At 39.5% G+C, this 16,881-nt stretch overlaps 1 protein-coding gene across 1 annotated transcript in view; it reads left to right on the top strand.

Moving 5' to 3' along the window:
* Positions 1 to 5,729: 5,729 nt before the first annotated feature.
* Positions 5,730 to 16,881, top strand: part of LOC309389531 (complement receptor type 1-like) — a 191,693-nt gene continuing 180,541 nt past the window's right edge. Inside the window, exon 1 of the mRNA XM_081948038.1 lies at positions 5,730 to 5,930. Within this exon, the coding sequence (XP_081804164.1) occupies positions 5,855 to 5,930 (76 nt within the window). The 5' untranslated portion in view covers positions 5,730 to 5,854. The remainder of the gene's footprint in view (positions 5,931 to 16,881) is intronic.

Consider the following 16,881-nt stretch of genomic DNA (forward strand, 5'->3'; position numbering starts at 1 on the left):
AAGTAATACTTTAATTTAATTTAATTCTATCTTGCCTTTATTATTTTTACAAACAACTCAAGGCAGCAAACACATCCAACACACATTCCTCCTCCTATTTTCTTCACACCAGCAGCCCTGTGAGGTGAATTGGGCTGAAAGAGAGTGACTAAACGAAAGTAATGCGGCTGACTTTCATGGCTAATATAGCCTTTGAGAAGATTGTGCTAATACTGAATTAAAAGCTCCTGTAATGGCCAAAAGCTCCTTCTTAAAAACATCATCATTTGTTTCAAGCAGTGGCAACTGCAGAAAACAAATGCAGTCAGTATCAGAAAAATGTAAAAGTTCAAAAAAGGTTAGCAGAGGGTGCTAGGAAGAAAAAATGTTTCTTTTGGCAAGTTGGGGGAAAATTGATGATCCCTGTATGAACTGCTTAGTTACAAGGTAAAATGCTAATAGGTGACAAAAGGCAGAGGTACTCAACCTCCATATTAGTGCAGCAGAGTGAATGGGTAGGATTGGAGCTTTAGAATAAAAAACATCAGGGAATTCCTGCTTATTTTGAATGAATTTAAATCTCCATAACTAGATAAATTATATCAAAGGATCAGCAATGATATCCTATTTTCTTCACTACTGGTTCGGTAGTGGAAGCATGTCCTTGCCTGGGCATGCACAGAACCTGCGCATGCGCAGAAGGTCCGTGATGATGTCTGAGTGTTGGGCGGAGCCTTGCACCACTGCCACTACCGGTTTGCCCAAACTGGTGCAAACTGGCAGAATACCACCTCTGCCAAGGATACTAAAGAGGCTAACCGATAGTTTGGCTGAATTCTCATCTATTATATTTGAAAAATCTTGCAAATTTTTTTGCATTGCTCTGGAGCAGATCCAAAAAAGAAGAAAGTTCCAAAAAAGTGTAGTCTAGTCGATCTAATGTAAGATTCATAAACAAGACAGTCTGTAACCAAGCTGAAAACAATTGCCAGATATTATCACTGCCTTCTTAAAAACAAAACTCTCCTGGTCTAATCTTATCTCATTTTTAATTAGTTAAGTTATTTGGCAGCATGTGGGAATGGAAATTATTTGATACGTGTAACCAAATTTTGGGAAAGCATTTGACAAAGTACCCCATGAATATAGAATACAGAATAATAGTTGGAAGAAGGTCCAAAGTTGAAGGTCTTCTCTCCAAACCTCTATATCTTTCCAGACAAATGGCAGTCCAAACTCTTCTTAAAACCCTTCAGTGTTGGAGCTCCTATAACTGGTGAAAAGCCATTCCACACAATCAGGAAACTTTCCTTAGTTCTAGGTTAAATCTCTCCTTGATAAGTTTCCATGTGGTTTGGGCAAGATATAAAAGGTAAAAGTTACCCTCGCACATATGTGCTAGCTGTTCCCAACTCTAGGGGGCTGTACTCATCTACATTTCAAAGTTGAAGAGCCAGCACTGTCCAAAGATGGCCATGTGGCCGGCATGCCTAAACATTGGAAATGCACATAACTCTGTTACCTTCCCACCAAAGGTGGTCCCTATTTTTCTACTTGCATTTTTACGTATTTTTGAACTGTTAGGTTGGCAGAAGCTGGGACAAGTAACGGGAACTCACTCCATCATGTTGCACTAGGGATTTGAACCACCGACCTTTTTGATTGACAAGCTCAGCATCTTACCCACTGAGCCACCGCATCCCTACATAGCAAGATGGGTGGTATATTAAACAAACAAACAAATAAATAAAATAAATATTAGTAATACACAGCAAATGAGAAGGGAAAACAAGCATCAAGGCAGAAGTAAATGGCTGAGTACATTCAACTTTTTAAAAAACTTTGTCATGCTATCTCAACAAGAGGGTTTCTTTTTTTCTCTTAGTCTTAGCAAACTATTCAACTGCTCAGAATTAAAAATCCAGCCATAGAAGACAGCAATAAAATTCAATTTATTCCAACAAAGAGCTGAAAGTAAGAACAGCATTTAACAGGGGTCAAAGCCATTTAGCTAAGGAACATTTTTTTAAATGACAGATATAGCAATAGCACTTAGCAATAGCATGTAGACTGATATATTGCTTTATAGTGCTTTTCAGCTCTCTCTAAGCGTTTTACAGAGTCAGCATATTGCCCCCAACAATCTGGGTCCTCATTTTACTGACCTCAGCAGGATGGAAGGCTGAGTCAACCTTGGGCGGATCAGAATTGAACTGCTGGCTGTCAGCAGAATTAGCCTACAATACTGCTTTCTAACCACTGTGCCACCATGGCTCCTATAAAATGGGAAAAACTTGGCTTGGCAAAGGATCTTTCTAGAAACATCTTGGAACAGGGATTGATGAGCCAGAAATGTGATACGACTACAAATAAAACAGAGAGAGAAATTGGAAATCTCTGAGAGGCCTGAAGTGGACTAGATCAATGAACTAGATGCTAATTCCCAGAAAGACAGAATACAGTATGCATGTAGTCCTCACTTAACTGCCAGAATTGAGACTGGCAACTCTCTCACTAAGTATCATGGTTGCTAACCAGAAAAATATGTGACTTATTACTTTATTGCTACTTTATTTAGCTTGGTTAAGACTTGGAAGCGCTGTTCAGGATCTTTATTGCAGGCTAGATGTAATGCAAAATAATTGATTGCCCACTGCTAGTGAGAATGCACACGTTACCTTTAGACCCACTATGGTTTAAACTCATTTTTTCCCTTTCCATGAGTAGATAAAATCAATCAATCGTTTTTTACCAGCATTACACCTAAAATCATTAAAAACAATAATGTAAAAGAACAATAAGAATAAAATAAAAGACAGATAAAACAATAATTACAATTGTCAGTTGATTGTCAGTGGTCAGGTAGAATCTGCCTAATTTTGCATGCAGCATAATAGCATTTGTCCACATTCAAAGAAATCATTTCATACCGATCTGGTAACAGTATTTGTAGACTTAAGATTTAGACTTAGAATAACTTTATTGTCACTTTGAATGTACACTAATCGGCATACATTAAAATGAAAATTGCATACAGTTCTCAAAGGGTCACCACCTCCAATATACACCACATAAACATGACAAAATAAATGAATAAATACAAAATTATGAATATATCCATATATATTATATGACACAGAGAAACAACACAGTCTAGTTCGGATATACACATGTACATGGCGAGAAAAACAAATCTTGCAGAGGGATGGCGTAGGGAACAAAGCTGCTACAGAATCTGATAGTCCTGGTAGAAATATTTTGAAACCTCTTCCCAAAGGGGAGTAACAGAAACAGACCGTGAAGTGTGTGTGTGTGTGGGGGGGGTCTCTAACAATTCTTTGAGCTGAAAGCACAAAGCACTTACAAGAAGTATCCTGAATAACGGGAAGCAGGCTTCCTATAATCTTCTTGACTGTCCTTACCACTCTCTGAATGGACTTTCTATCTGAGGCACTGCCACCACCAAATCAAATAGTGACGCAGTTTGTTAAAACGCTCTCAATGGTGCCTCTGTAAACAGTGGCCATGACAGATGAAGAAAGCTATGCTGTTCTCATCCGATGCAGGAAATGTAGATGCTGGTTTGCCTGTATGTAAAAGAGATCAGTATTTTCTGGTATTTTATTAGATGTGGTGTTATAATCTGAGTCCATAAATCCTTATAAAAGATGTAGTATAGGTGGACTCGCTATGCTATGGAATGACCTCCCCCGTGACATCAGGATTACTTCCGATCTCCGCTCCTTCCGTGTACAGCTGAAGACACACCTCTTTCAATTATCTGGCCTGGCTCAACCGTAAATATTTTTTCTCATTCTTCCTGACAGTCCTTTTAAATTTTTAAATTGTGTTATTACTAGTGGGGTATTCTAATGGTGATTTTTAGCTGTCTAAATGTGATGTAATTTGTTACCTCCTCCGTGCATGTATGTCTTTGTATATGTGTGTATTTGGATGTTTATGTGTTTGCACGTATGTTTTATATGTTTTATTGTACGCCGCCCCGAGTCCTGTCTGGAGAGGGAGCGGCTAATAAATTCAAATTTATTATTTATTATTATGCTTTGTTTGGTAACTTTAAGACTAAGCAGTTAGAGGTAGTCTTCATGTAGTGATTGCAATTGGTTCCAGCAAAACGGCTGGTGAGTAAAAACCAGAGAGAAGCTGTGAAGATGGCTGTTTGTTGCACTCTCATTCAAATACAATTCTCTTGTATAATGTCTTGGGCCAATGATCTATTTCCCCCTTTTTTTCCCACCTTGCAGGGTTGAGAGGATGCTCCAGAAAGCTACCTCTTCCTCCTCTGCAGTGCAGCATGTCCCTGAAACTGATTAAATCAGTTTCAGGCCAAAATCTTTTATTGTTGTAAATAAGCATATTGTTCAGATTTTTTTTTAATTCCCACTTATTGCTTCATGGCATAGGGCATGAAGGGTGTCAAACTCAAGCCCCGTGGGCCAGATGTGGCCCATGGGGTGCTTAGATCTCTTCATTTTTCTCTTCTGTTTTTAGGACACTAACCTCCACTTTTTCCACTTGATAAACAGCTCCAACTTCTCGTCATATTTTACTGTTAGATGCTCTAGATTTTCCAATTTCTTCTCCATCCTCTCAAATGTGTTTGATAATTTCTGAATTTCTAACAATATCTTTTGCAAACTTAAATTTTCTTTCTGCTGTTGAGATTGTGCCATTATATCTTATTTTCACTTTTCTCTGGTTAAAGATATACTTCAAAGGAACATCTGTATGCTTTTCTTCTTATCACTCTCTATAGACAAAACAGTGAGACCTTGAAGACCCAGGATAATCAGTGAGGAAAGTAAAAGTGTTTTATTTCCAATACACAAGCCTCCAGCCTCCGAGTAGCAGTGCCGTCTTCCCCTCTGTTGTTACAGTGTTCTTTGTTGCTTTTTGTATCTTTTTTTATTCCAAGTTTTTAAAAAAGTCAAATTCTTAAATGAAATAGAGAAGAAAAAGGGAAAAACACACGCCATAATGAAGGAGAATTTTAATCCATAGGTTGCAAAAAATAATTTAAAAAAATAAGAAAATTTAATCCATTTGGTTTAAAAGGCTTGCATAAATTCCATCCATGAAAATGACATTTAAAAAGTAAGATAACCCACTGTCCAAAACCATTCAAAACTTAATTCTGCTGCTTATTTCTTTTGTTCTCAAATTTAAATTAACTTTGGGTTTTTTATAGGCAGTCTCTTTTAAAAAGGTAAAAATTCCTCAACAGCTGGAAGCACTTTCTCTTTCCGTATCCTTCCATTTTGGAGCCGCCCCGACTTCATCAGCCTGGTGGCTGGACTTTTTGTCACTGGCTTGAAGCACTTCTCTTGGATCGATCAGGGACTTTGCGATGTCCCTGAGATCAGCAAGACGTATTCTTCCTGTTCAGCATCTCTACAGGATGGTTTAGGTCTGATTGGACCACCCAGCGGCAAAAGTATCAGCTGCAGTGTCGGAGCATTGAGACCCCATGTCCCCATAGTCACGACGTTAGCTCCTCCTCCATATTTGCATTTATTTCTGAACACTGCTGAGAAGTCTATTCTGTGAGTCACCTTGTCAATTTACGTCACCACAAATTTGACATCCTCTGTGTCTGAATTTATTTCTAATCCTTGTATTTCTTTGTGTATACAGTATATAAAACATTTATTTGTTTGTTCTGAACCAGGAAGTTCTCTGACGCACCAACAAAAAACACCAACTGCCTATTGAAAATAAATACACTCCTTTTTTCCTCTGTTTACCACATTTTGTCCTTTGTGCCTTGGCTGTGGAAATTTTTGCTCTGTCTGAAGCTGTCAATATTCTTCTCTGAGTTCTTCAGAAGATCGGAGATTTCCCTACTGCTGCTGCAATGATGGCATTATCTTGCAACCAGGGTGGACTCCTAGCCTGGCTGTTGCTGCTACTGTCCTTGACTCAAGTTCAAAGTAAGTAAAATGTGCTCTTGGGGGTTTGCTTTTGGTTTCTGAAAGAAAAGGGGCTAACCTGACTTCTGGGAGGTTAACTGCTTTCTGAGAGCGAACGGAGGCTTCCTCAAGCCATGGTCCCATTTTTTTTACAGCTTTTTACACTTCACTTTAATTTGTCCTTACCAGGACTCTTTGGAGGGCAAGGCTAACATTGCTTGGAGCTTCACCCAATCTCACTGTTCAATTCCTTCCAGTGTGGGTGGAATTTTAAAACTGTGTCCTCTTGTGCTAAAGGGCTGTTTTATTTTTGTGCTGGTCCTGTCAATATAATTGAGAGCTCAGTTCTCAACGTTTTGAAGATGGGCTCAAGTTGACCAGCCCAGGGCAGAATCATAGGTCAGACTTGACTTCTGAAGCAGAGGAGAGGGCAATGTAGTTTCCTCCACATGGGCCTGTCTATTCCCTGTGGCACTATATTTCATCGTGTCTTTCCGCTTCTGCTTTTATTTGTCTCTACTAATTCTTCCTAAGACACAGATCAGCTCAGATCAGATCAAGTTGTGCTGTGATAACATTCTGCTTTGCTACTTTAGCCTGCCCAGATTAGCACTTGAAGCACTGATGAGGGGCTCATTCTAGGAGGGTAAAGCTTGCCAAGTGTCTGTACAAATCCTCCTGACGCTATAGAAGCCTCTTCACACAAGGGCAAATCAATGGGTACCCTTCAGTTTCATGCCAGGCCTGGCATCACAGAAAGAGAGATGGAAAACAAATAGCTTACTTTCAAACGTTTAAAATTTTACCTATCTTACTCTTTTGTTATTGTTTGTATGTGGTGCTACAGTTTTCAGAAGTAGGACTTTTATCTACATCCACTTAGAGCACTGTTCTTGATAAATGCAATCAACCAGGAAGCAAACATAGAAATGGAACATAGAACAAGTGAGTCAGAATTGTTACTCAGCGCATAAATCACGAGGCCCTTTCACATTTTTGACCCATCATACAAAAGCCCAGTTCCCATGAGAAATCCATTACACTTGGAAAATTAATGTTTGGAAAACTGTTTCTCCAAAGATCAGTTACTATAAAAAATAGACTCCAACTGAAAGTCAAGAGACTAAAGTCCTGTTCGAGAACATGAACCTGAATCCTGGAAGCAAGAACCCGTGGAGATTTTATGTGTTTATTTAAAAGATTTTAAGTCACTATGTAAGGATATTTGCCTGCAGCATAATTTCTATATTCAGAAAAGGCAACGTCCACAGATAAAATAGCCATGTGCAAAGTATATAGAATCATTTTAAATACTACCTTGAAATATACTTTCAATTCAATATTTTAAGGCACCTTTATAAAGATCAGGTGAAGCCAGAGATAACCTGGCTTGGAGTTCCTCAACATTGAACCTTTTACTGGTGAAAAGGGGTTAATTGAGCTTAACTTGATCCACAGGATTGTTGCTGTACAGAAAAATAGCAGGAGGGAGTGCTGTGCTTGTCACCCTGAGCACTTTTTGAATCTAATAAATAAAATATATGTGTGGGTCCCACTGCTTTCATTGCAGTGCAAGTTCTGCCTCTGTGGAGAACTTAAAGGATGTCACAACATATGTAGAAAAGGGGTGCAGCACTGTCTAAATTTATTGCTGCTCAAGAAGTATCCAGGAGGCAGAACTAAGACAAGAGACAGGCTTGGAAGCAGTTTTTAAATATTTAGTGTGTGCTACACAACATAAAGCCCAGAGATGCACATGAAAACCATGGATACACTCCGGCGCCTCATCCAAAATTATAATTAAATTGTATTTTTATGACTAAAAAGGAAAAAGTATTAAATGGTAGTCATTACTCTCAACTACATTTATTGACCTGATTTTTTTTGCTTAAACCAGGTTTTATTTTGGCCTGAGCTATTTGGAGAATGGTCCCCTCCTGACAAAATTGTGAAGATTCAAGTTAATAAAGTTAATAACAGACAGATCAATTGAGTTTCAGATTGTATAAGCAGCCATTGTAAGTGACACAAAATTGGACTTTAATTTCCAAACATTCTGCTAAGCCACCATCAGACCAGGCCAGATAAATTTTTAACAGCTGTGTATCCTAGATCATTTGAAGCACCTCCACTCTATATCAGTTTTAATTTTCCAATTTTGTGAAAATTCATGTATGAAGAAACCAATGTCTAATCTAGTTACTTCATGAAAGCACCATGCAGTATGTGATCCAGTTACTTCATGCAATGCGGCATGTGTTGGAAATGCCTTGGCAGATGCTTTTGACATGAATGTAGTAATACTGCATGGATAGCTCTGTCTAGTATGTAGTGGTGCATCACTCATTACAGGTAGACTTCACTTAATGACAATAATTGAGATTGACAATTTCAATGCCAACATAGTCATAAATATTATGTGAGTGCGTTGCAGTAGTTTTTATGGATGTTAGTTTTCAAGAAGCAAAAGAGTATTGACTCTCTTGAACTTTGATGTTGATGTTGCAGAAACAAAATCAATTGGAGTTGGGTACAAATTGAATTAAAAAAACAAATAAAATAATAATTTAAAAAACTTCTGAGAATATTATAGACAGCCAAGAAATCAAACAAATGGATAATCAATAAATCAGTCTAGACTGTTGAAGCACAAATGATCAGCCTTGAAGTATTGCATTTCAAATATAGTCACATGAAAAAGTAAGTACATCCTCTTTGAGTTCTATGGTTTTGCATATTAGGACATAGGAAAAATCATCTGATCCTTAGCAATTATTTTAAAAGTAGATACATACAAACCTCAGATGATCAATAACAGATGACACATTATACTACGTCATCATTTATTTTACAAAAAGAAATCTAAAACAGAGAAACATGTGTGAAAAAGTAAGAATACCCTATGATGCAATAGTTTGTAGAACCATATTTAGCAGCAATAACCTGAAGTAATTCTTTTCTACATGACTTTATCAGTCTCTCATATCATTGTGGATGAACTTTGGCCCACTCTACTTTATAACATTGCTTCAGTTCATTAAGGTTTGTGGGCAGTTGTTTATGCACTGTTCACTTGAAGTCTCAAAACAGCATTTCTGTCAGGTTGAGGTCTGGACTTTGACTGAGCTATTGCAATGCCTTGATTGCTTTCTTTTTCAGCCATTCTCTTGTAGATTTGCTGGTGTGCAACCAGGGCAACATCTTATTATTCATGTATGCAGAAGACAACCTGTGCTTCCAAGAGGCATTGCCACTTTCACCAAAGAGGAGCCAGATTTGCTTGTTGCTAACATTTCAGAACCTCTAGAGCACTAGCTAAAAGTTCTGGAAACATCTAATATAAAATCAATTAGTAACATAATATGAACATTATTATATGAGCAAAGCAAATTATGCTAGTGCATTGTATGTTCTTAAAACAGTAGTGTCAATTTAGATCAGTGAAGGACAGTGTAGAAATGGATCCTGAATGTAATTCTAATAAATCCCTAAAGCTTGTTTCTTTTGGTGGTTTCGACATTTTCAGAAATGTTATGTCTTTATTCATGAGATGTAAGAGCCTATTAAGGGCTACCTATGTGACTTAATTGTAGTCTTAGGACACAAGCTGGACATCCCTGCTATATGCAAGGTATGTGTTCATTAACCTGTGTCACAATTTTTTATTTTACATGCTGGAGGCCAGTGGTGGGTTGCGGATTCCAAAGGTTGGAACGGGCTTGCTGGCGTCCACGTGTGCAGTGCGCACATGCATCTTGGCGCTTCTGCAAGCCTCCGCGATGCTCCAGCTGCTCAGTGGAGCATCACACAGGCACCGTAAGTGCTGTGCGTATGCGCAGAAGCACTGAAGACGTAAAGGATAGTAAGAAGCAAGGACGGGTGGGTGAGCCCTCCGGAGCACCGTACCAGAATGGTATCCGGTGCTCTGGGCTGGCTCTGATACTCCTGAACCAGGGCGTACTGCCTGTAATCCACCACTGCAGGAGGTATATATTAAATGATACCTAGATAGTGTATTATTATAATGCTATCCAGTGGGGACTGCATTTAACATTCTAGAAATTATGTATTTGTTTCATTATCCTCTACAAATTTTGTTTGCCATTCTAACAGAACATTCAGTTTATCTATTGATTTTCATGGCCATTACCTCATTCTAGCAGAAAATGCTTGTTGAGTTAACAAAAGGTTGTTGCGTTAATCAAGAAGTAATCTTATAAGGATACAGAAGGGTGTTTTTTTTTTTTGTAAAATTTTTTATTGGTTTTGCAACATTTATGGGAAAAGGGTAGTAGGGTATGCAGAAAACTTTTGGTGGTTCCCATGTTAGTAATAGAAATCCCCCCAATTCTCACACTTCTACAATTTTAAAAATAACATGTAAAGGATAAGCATATACAGAGTTCTTGCATTATATCAACCATATGTTCAATCGTCGCTTTCTTTGTCACTTTCTAGAATATCAACAATTGCAATAATATTTCAAGTATAATTATTTTTGTGACCTGAGCCTTTGCAATATTGCTCCCTCCTCCCTGTCCCCAGGTGGAGCAACAGCCCCCCCCCACCTTCCCCATGTCTACGGCTTCCCTCCCAGAAAATCAACATTCCTTCTGGCAATAGCCATCTAAACCAAATTCCACTATTATATAGTTTCTTTGATAAGGAGGAATATTTCCTCCTTTTTTCTCTTATCTTTTTTGGAATTTGCTTTAGAATGGTAATTTCTTTATCTTGGTATTTTAAGGGTCCCTCCCTTTGGGTCCCTAGCACCTCATCTCTCGTGGTCCTCCTGAGAAATTTAACATGTACCTCTCTTGGAACATTATGGATTCTGGCATATGCTGAATTAATTATATAAACCAGGTCCATATCCCACCACATCTGCTCTTTGTTTCTTTTAAGGTATTCTGCTAAAATTGTGCTCATAGTATCTTTAAGGTCTTCATTTTCTGTCTCTGGTAGATTCTGGAACCTGAGAAAAAAGACATTTTTTCAAATTCTATTTTGGTCATGAAATTTTCCAATTCTAAATTCACCTTCCGGACCTCCTTAACCTTTTCCTCTATCCCGACAGCCCCCTCCTCCAGCACCACTATTCTCTGTTAATTATCTGTTGTATTGTGTTGTAACCCTCTGAGTTCGTCTTTAAGGTCTGCCAATTCCTTCCTCAGTTTGTTTTGACCTCTCATAATTTCCCAGAACATTTCATTCACAGATAGTTCTTTCTCTCCAGCCACTTCTTTTGTAACAATGAAGTGACCTTCAGCTGTTGGATATTTGGACTGGAGGTAGCTGACGACGGGGCCGAAAGTGACTTGCCCATTGGAGGTTTCTTAGGTCCAATTGTCTAAGTTCAGAGATGGTAAATCTTTCACAAAGAAAATGGCGCCGTCCGAGCGCTCAGCCGGGGCAGATCAAGGTAGCAGGCAAGTCCAAGAGTGAAAAAAGTTAATTCTCTTTCGCTATTCCAAGGCACAAAGGCACGCCAAGAAGAGACAAATCCAAAAAGTCCACGCTGCAGAAGAGATCCAGAGCACCCCTAGGGGGGGTATTAAAAGGTGCCAGAAGTCACCTTTTAATACTCCCCCTGGAGTGGTTTCAAAAGGCAGCTTCATTTATGAGTGTAAAAACGGGAACGGAGGGGAGCCATTTTAACTCCTCCCTTTGCAGAGAGAAGGACAGAAGTTTTAATTTTCTTTAAAAACAGCTCAGCATGGTGTCTTGCAAATGTGCTCTCAGTCTTTCTCGCATAATTAGCTCGAGTGACAGGTCAGCCTTTGTTCTCTCTCCATTTCAGAGTGGAGAGTGAAAGTTTAAATGCTGCTTTGTCTGGGGGGGGGGGTTAAACAAAAGAAAACTCCCCCCTATAATCTTCGGTTTTAAATAGATTGAACAGTAATTTATGATAGCTTGCTGCTTATCCGTTACCATTAATTGAAGAGATTAGGAAGGATCCTTCACGACCAACATTTCGGCCATGTTTCGTTGATTAACTTGTTCCCTCCGGAGCCCATTCGGCGAAGGGACAGACATGCCCCCCTTCTGCTCCCCGGCTCGTGGGACGAAGCTGGAAAACCCCCCACCGGCTGCCGCTGAGTCTGGGGTCCTCCAGCAAGCCGTCCTACGGCAGGGGGTCCCCTCCAAGGCCTGCCTGTGCTCGAAACGGAGCCCACCAAGAAGACAAGCGGCAGACAAACTTCTGTCGCCTGCAGGGACCGGAAGTGCTCTCAGGATACAGAAGGGTATTTATTCTCAGCCTCAGCCATGGGTTTTTGTGAAAAATCAAGATTAACTACCATGCAGCAACTTTTCTAAGTGTCATAGCAGTTCCTAGAAAAATACCAACGACTGAATACTGGTTTAACTTTATTGCTTTCAATAAAAAATAGAAACATTCTATCAATTTTAAGAGCAAATCTGCTATTTTTAAAATGCTCTTATTTCAGTATTTTCGATCTCCCAGAATAAAATTAAAGAATAGAGTTTGCTACCACATAAAACATAAGGTAAATAAACAAAGCTGGTTGGTCATTTTGAAAAACAGAATGGACTTTTTATTTTGACTCAGCATGCTGCCTCATATATAATGAGGATCATAAACATTTTTTTTCAAATATTTCTAATTATTAATATAAACGTTTGCAGAATTTTTGTCAACTGAAGAAAATAAAATAAATGATAAAAAGTACAGGTAAAAAGTTTTACCATTCACTTTATTTTCTATCACGTTTACTTTTTTGCGCAATCCTATATTTGCTTATTCAAAACTGGTTTCCTTTGTATTTGTTGAAAAGCTAAGTTGCTTGGAAGCAAATGAAATTATTTAGAAGTAACTTAAACGTACAAGATGCAATTGCTTTACCGTTAAGTGCAAAAGTAATTTGTATTTCCTACTTCCGCTTTTCTTGATGGCCTAACATGAATGATTGGCAATGGCAAACCACTTTGAAATCTTGCCAATATGAGGGTTTTCTCCAGATAACTGCTAGGAGACAAGACTGCTTGGACTGATTACTGCAGTCTTCTTGGCAATATTTCAGAAGTGGCTTGCTAATACCTCCTTCCTAGGGCAGAGAGGGGGAGAGAGTGTGTTTTATTGGGCTCAAGAGAAACCATGTTATCTTGGTTTCTGGCTTGGTGTTTTAAACACTACACCAAGCTAGTCAATAACATAGAATTAAGGAGAAACTTCCTAACAGTGGGAACAATTAGCCAGTGGAACTGCTTGCTTTCAGAAATCATGGGTGCTCCTTCATTGGGGGGAGGGGGTTAAGAAGAGACTAGTCTTCAAACATAGCAATTTTAAGGCTTGTGGACTTCAACTCTCAGAATTCTCCAGCCAGCTATTCTGGGAGTTGAAGTCCACAAGTCTTAAAGTTACCAAGTTTGAAGACCTTTGGACTAGACCAGCGATGGCGAACCTTTTTTGGCTCGCGTGCCACAAGTGGGGGGAGCGCGGGGGGGGGGTCGTGTACGGGCGTGCCGCACCCATAATGCAACGCACCCCCCAGTGCGCATGCGCGCACAATGCGCCCATTTTAGCATGCTTTATAGGAGCCTGGGGAGGGCGAAAAGAGCCTCTCCCGGCCCCCGGAGGCTTCAGGGAACGTCCGGAGGCTTCCCTGAAGACTTCGGAACGCTTAAAACCACCCTCCGAGCAACCCGGAAGTGACTTCCGGGTTGTTCGGATGGTCGTTTTAAGCGCTCTGAAGGCTTCAGGGAAGCCTCGGGACAGTCCCTGAACAGGCACGAGACGTGCGTCTCCATCGCCTGGGCCCAGATCGCCTCCACTGCGCGCTGCGCCCAGCCTCTGCGCGCTCCGCCCAGCCTCTGCGCGCTCGCCAGGGCCCGGCCTTCACATCGCTGCCGCCGCCGCCGCCACCAGGACGGACTCGGCCGAAGGGAAGCCCGTCAGGCCTCGGCCGCGCCGCCCTTGCCTCCTCCTCCTCCTCTTCTAGCCGTGCCACGCCAGGCAGGACGGAAAGGAGGAGAAGGAGAAGGAGGACAACAAAGCCCCCTTCGCTTTCCCCTTCCCCCCCCACTTTCGGCTTAATCCTTGCGATGCCCACGCAAAGCCCCGAGGGGACGGATTCCTGTGCGGGACGCATGGCAGCAAGGCTATAGAGTCCCCCCTCCCTCCGCCGTCCAAACGGTCCCTGAAGCCTTCGGAACGCTTAAAACGACTCTCCGAGCAACCCGGAAGTCACTCTGGTTTGCTCGGAAAGTGGTTTTAAGCACTCCGAAGGCTTCATGGAAGCCTCCGGACGGTCCTTGAAGCCTCTGGGGGGGCGGGGGAAGCTCTTTTCGCCCTCCTCAGGCTCCTATAAAGCCTCTGGAGCCTGGGAAAAGCGAAAAATAGCTTTTAGAAAGGTGAACTCAGTTGGCCCAGCTGACAAAGCAGCGCCTCGCGTCCCCTGACAAATGGCTCCACGTGCCACTTGTGGCACGCGTGCCATAGGTTCGCCATCACGGGATTAGACAGTCACTTATCTGAAATGGTTGAGCCCCATTATTAGTATCATCAATCTAATATACATGTATACAAATTGTTATAATTATTAAGCATCTATTGAGCCCAGCTATTATTACATCCTTTCAACATGAGGCATATTAAATTTAAAGTAAATTTATACTATAAAATTTTATTACATTATCCTGAAATCATCCAATGATATTACATCTTTATAATCTATTCTATATAGAATTGTTCATCTTTTAGAAAAAGGCTTTTCAACATCATCTCCATGATCCTCACTTACAGTTTGTATAAGATTTCATATTATCAATCTAGTATATATAAATGCTTTGTTATCATTATTAATCATTTATTTGAATGTGACATCATTCTATTATTTTAGCATTGATAGCATTCTCTAATAATTTTCAATTCCGTCTTCCCCCCATTATTATTATCATCAATCTAATATACTTATACACAACTTTATATAATTATTAAACATCCATTAAACCTAGCTATTATTACATCCTTTCAATATAAAGCATATTAAATTAAAAGTAAATTTATATTATGACACTTTATTACATCATCCTGAAATCATCCAATGATATTACATCTTTATATTCTATTCTATATAAAATTGTTTTAACCTTTATAAAAAGGTTTTTCAAGATCATCTTCATATCCTCACTTACAGCATTGTATAAAATTTCATATTATCAATCTAGTATATATAAATGCTTTGTTAGCATAATTAATCATTTATTTGACTATAGCTATTATTACGTTGTACATAGCACTCAAAATTTAACTACATTTAATAAAAGTTTGTTGTGACATTTCATTTCATCATCCTGTATCCTTCCAGAGATAGTGTAGTCCAATATCTCTTGCCATTTGTGAAGTCTGTATTCTAAATGTTTTCTTGATAATCTTGTGTGGACTTCTCTTAAGAACTTGTTGTTCATTGCATATCTTCTAAGAATTCGAAACCCTTTATCTGCTCTTTTTATCAGCTTCACTTTTGTTATCATTAATACTTTTGCCGAGATTACTCTCATTATTTCTGCCAAATTTTCTTTCCTTTCTTCATCTATTTTCTGACATCCAAAATGAAGATCCAGTTCATCAATTTCTCCTTTCCATATTTCACACTTGTCATTTCCCTCGACTCTCAGTTTGCTGTCAGTGTCAACAGTTTTCTTATCACTTTCATATGTCTCTGTTATTTTTTCAACTCTGTCCTCATTGTCCCAGTACTTTCTCTATAATTTTGCTCAATAATTTTGCTCTATAATTTCAAGTCTCTTTTTGATTCTCTCTGTAATTATTAAAACTTTTTGAATTTCTAAGAAAATTCTTTGCAAAGTTGGTGGCTTTTCTTCTTCACATTGTGCCATTTCCCAGGTTATAAACACTGCCAAAACATCCAAGACTTTTTAGGTCAAACAAATTCAGTGGAGTTTTCCAAATTAAAGCTTTCTCTTTCCTTCAAAGGAACACCTGTATCAATGAAATATATTATCAGATATTGCCTAGCCTCTAGCCGGAAGATGGCAGTGTTACCTCTTTTCCATCTGTTTCTGCCTCTCTCTTCGAGAGAGGAAAAGAGAAAAAAAGTGTAAAAATTACATTCTGTCCCAGCCTTACGAGAGAAGAAGCTTTTAATCCACCCATACAAAAAATGGAGAAAGCATAGAGGAAGAAGGGGGAAAAAAGAACCCCCAGTTTAAAAGTACGAGGCACTTATAAAGAGTCCATCCATAGAAAACAAACAAAGTTAAGGCAGAAAAGATAACATGATCAGCTTAGACCAGAGTTAATTCGCCACTTACTTTCTTCTGTCTTCAATTTTATTTTAAATTCCAATTCTTTTGGGTTTTCCCTTCTCTAATAATAAAAAAAATTCTCACCAATTCGACACACTCCTGTACTGCTTCTGTTTCAGAAGCTTGTCCCAACCTTCGGCAGCCATTTTGGTTGCTTCTCTTGTAGCTGGCAAAAAGAGCTTTCTCCTGGATCAATCAGGGGCTTTGCGATGCCTCTGAGATCAGCAGGACATGCTCCTCTCTATCACTGTTCCTTCAGAACAGTTTAGGTCCAAAAGGACCATCCAGAAACAGAGATATCGACAGCAATTCTGGAGACCCAAGATTGCATGTCGTGTCGTTGCGATGTTAAGCCCCGCCCCCTTCTGCAACTTGTTATTTCTGATCCTAATTTCTGTGGCCATGGAAAATAGTTTCATCTCATAATCCTCTTTGTTTACGGCTCACTGAAGCAGTTGTAACTTGTCAATCTCCTTCTGATAATGTAGGTTTCAGAATCAAATAGTCCTCCAGGTGTTATTTTCCTGGTGCCAAGTAGAGGGGAACAATGATTTCATGTGTTTCAATGTGTGCTTCTTCTAATAGCAATAGCACTTAGACTTATATACCACTTCACAGTGCTTTACAGCCCTCTCTAAGCAGTTTACAGAGTCAGCATATTGCTCCCAACAATCTGTGTCCT

This window comes from Natrix helvetica (assembly GCF_964273705.1).
Source record: "Natrix helvetica genome assembly, chromosome: 3".
Classification (NCBI taxonomy): domain Eukaryota; kingdom Metazoa; phylum Chordata; class Lepidosauria; order Squamata; family Natricidae; genus Natrix; species Natrix helvetica.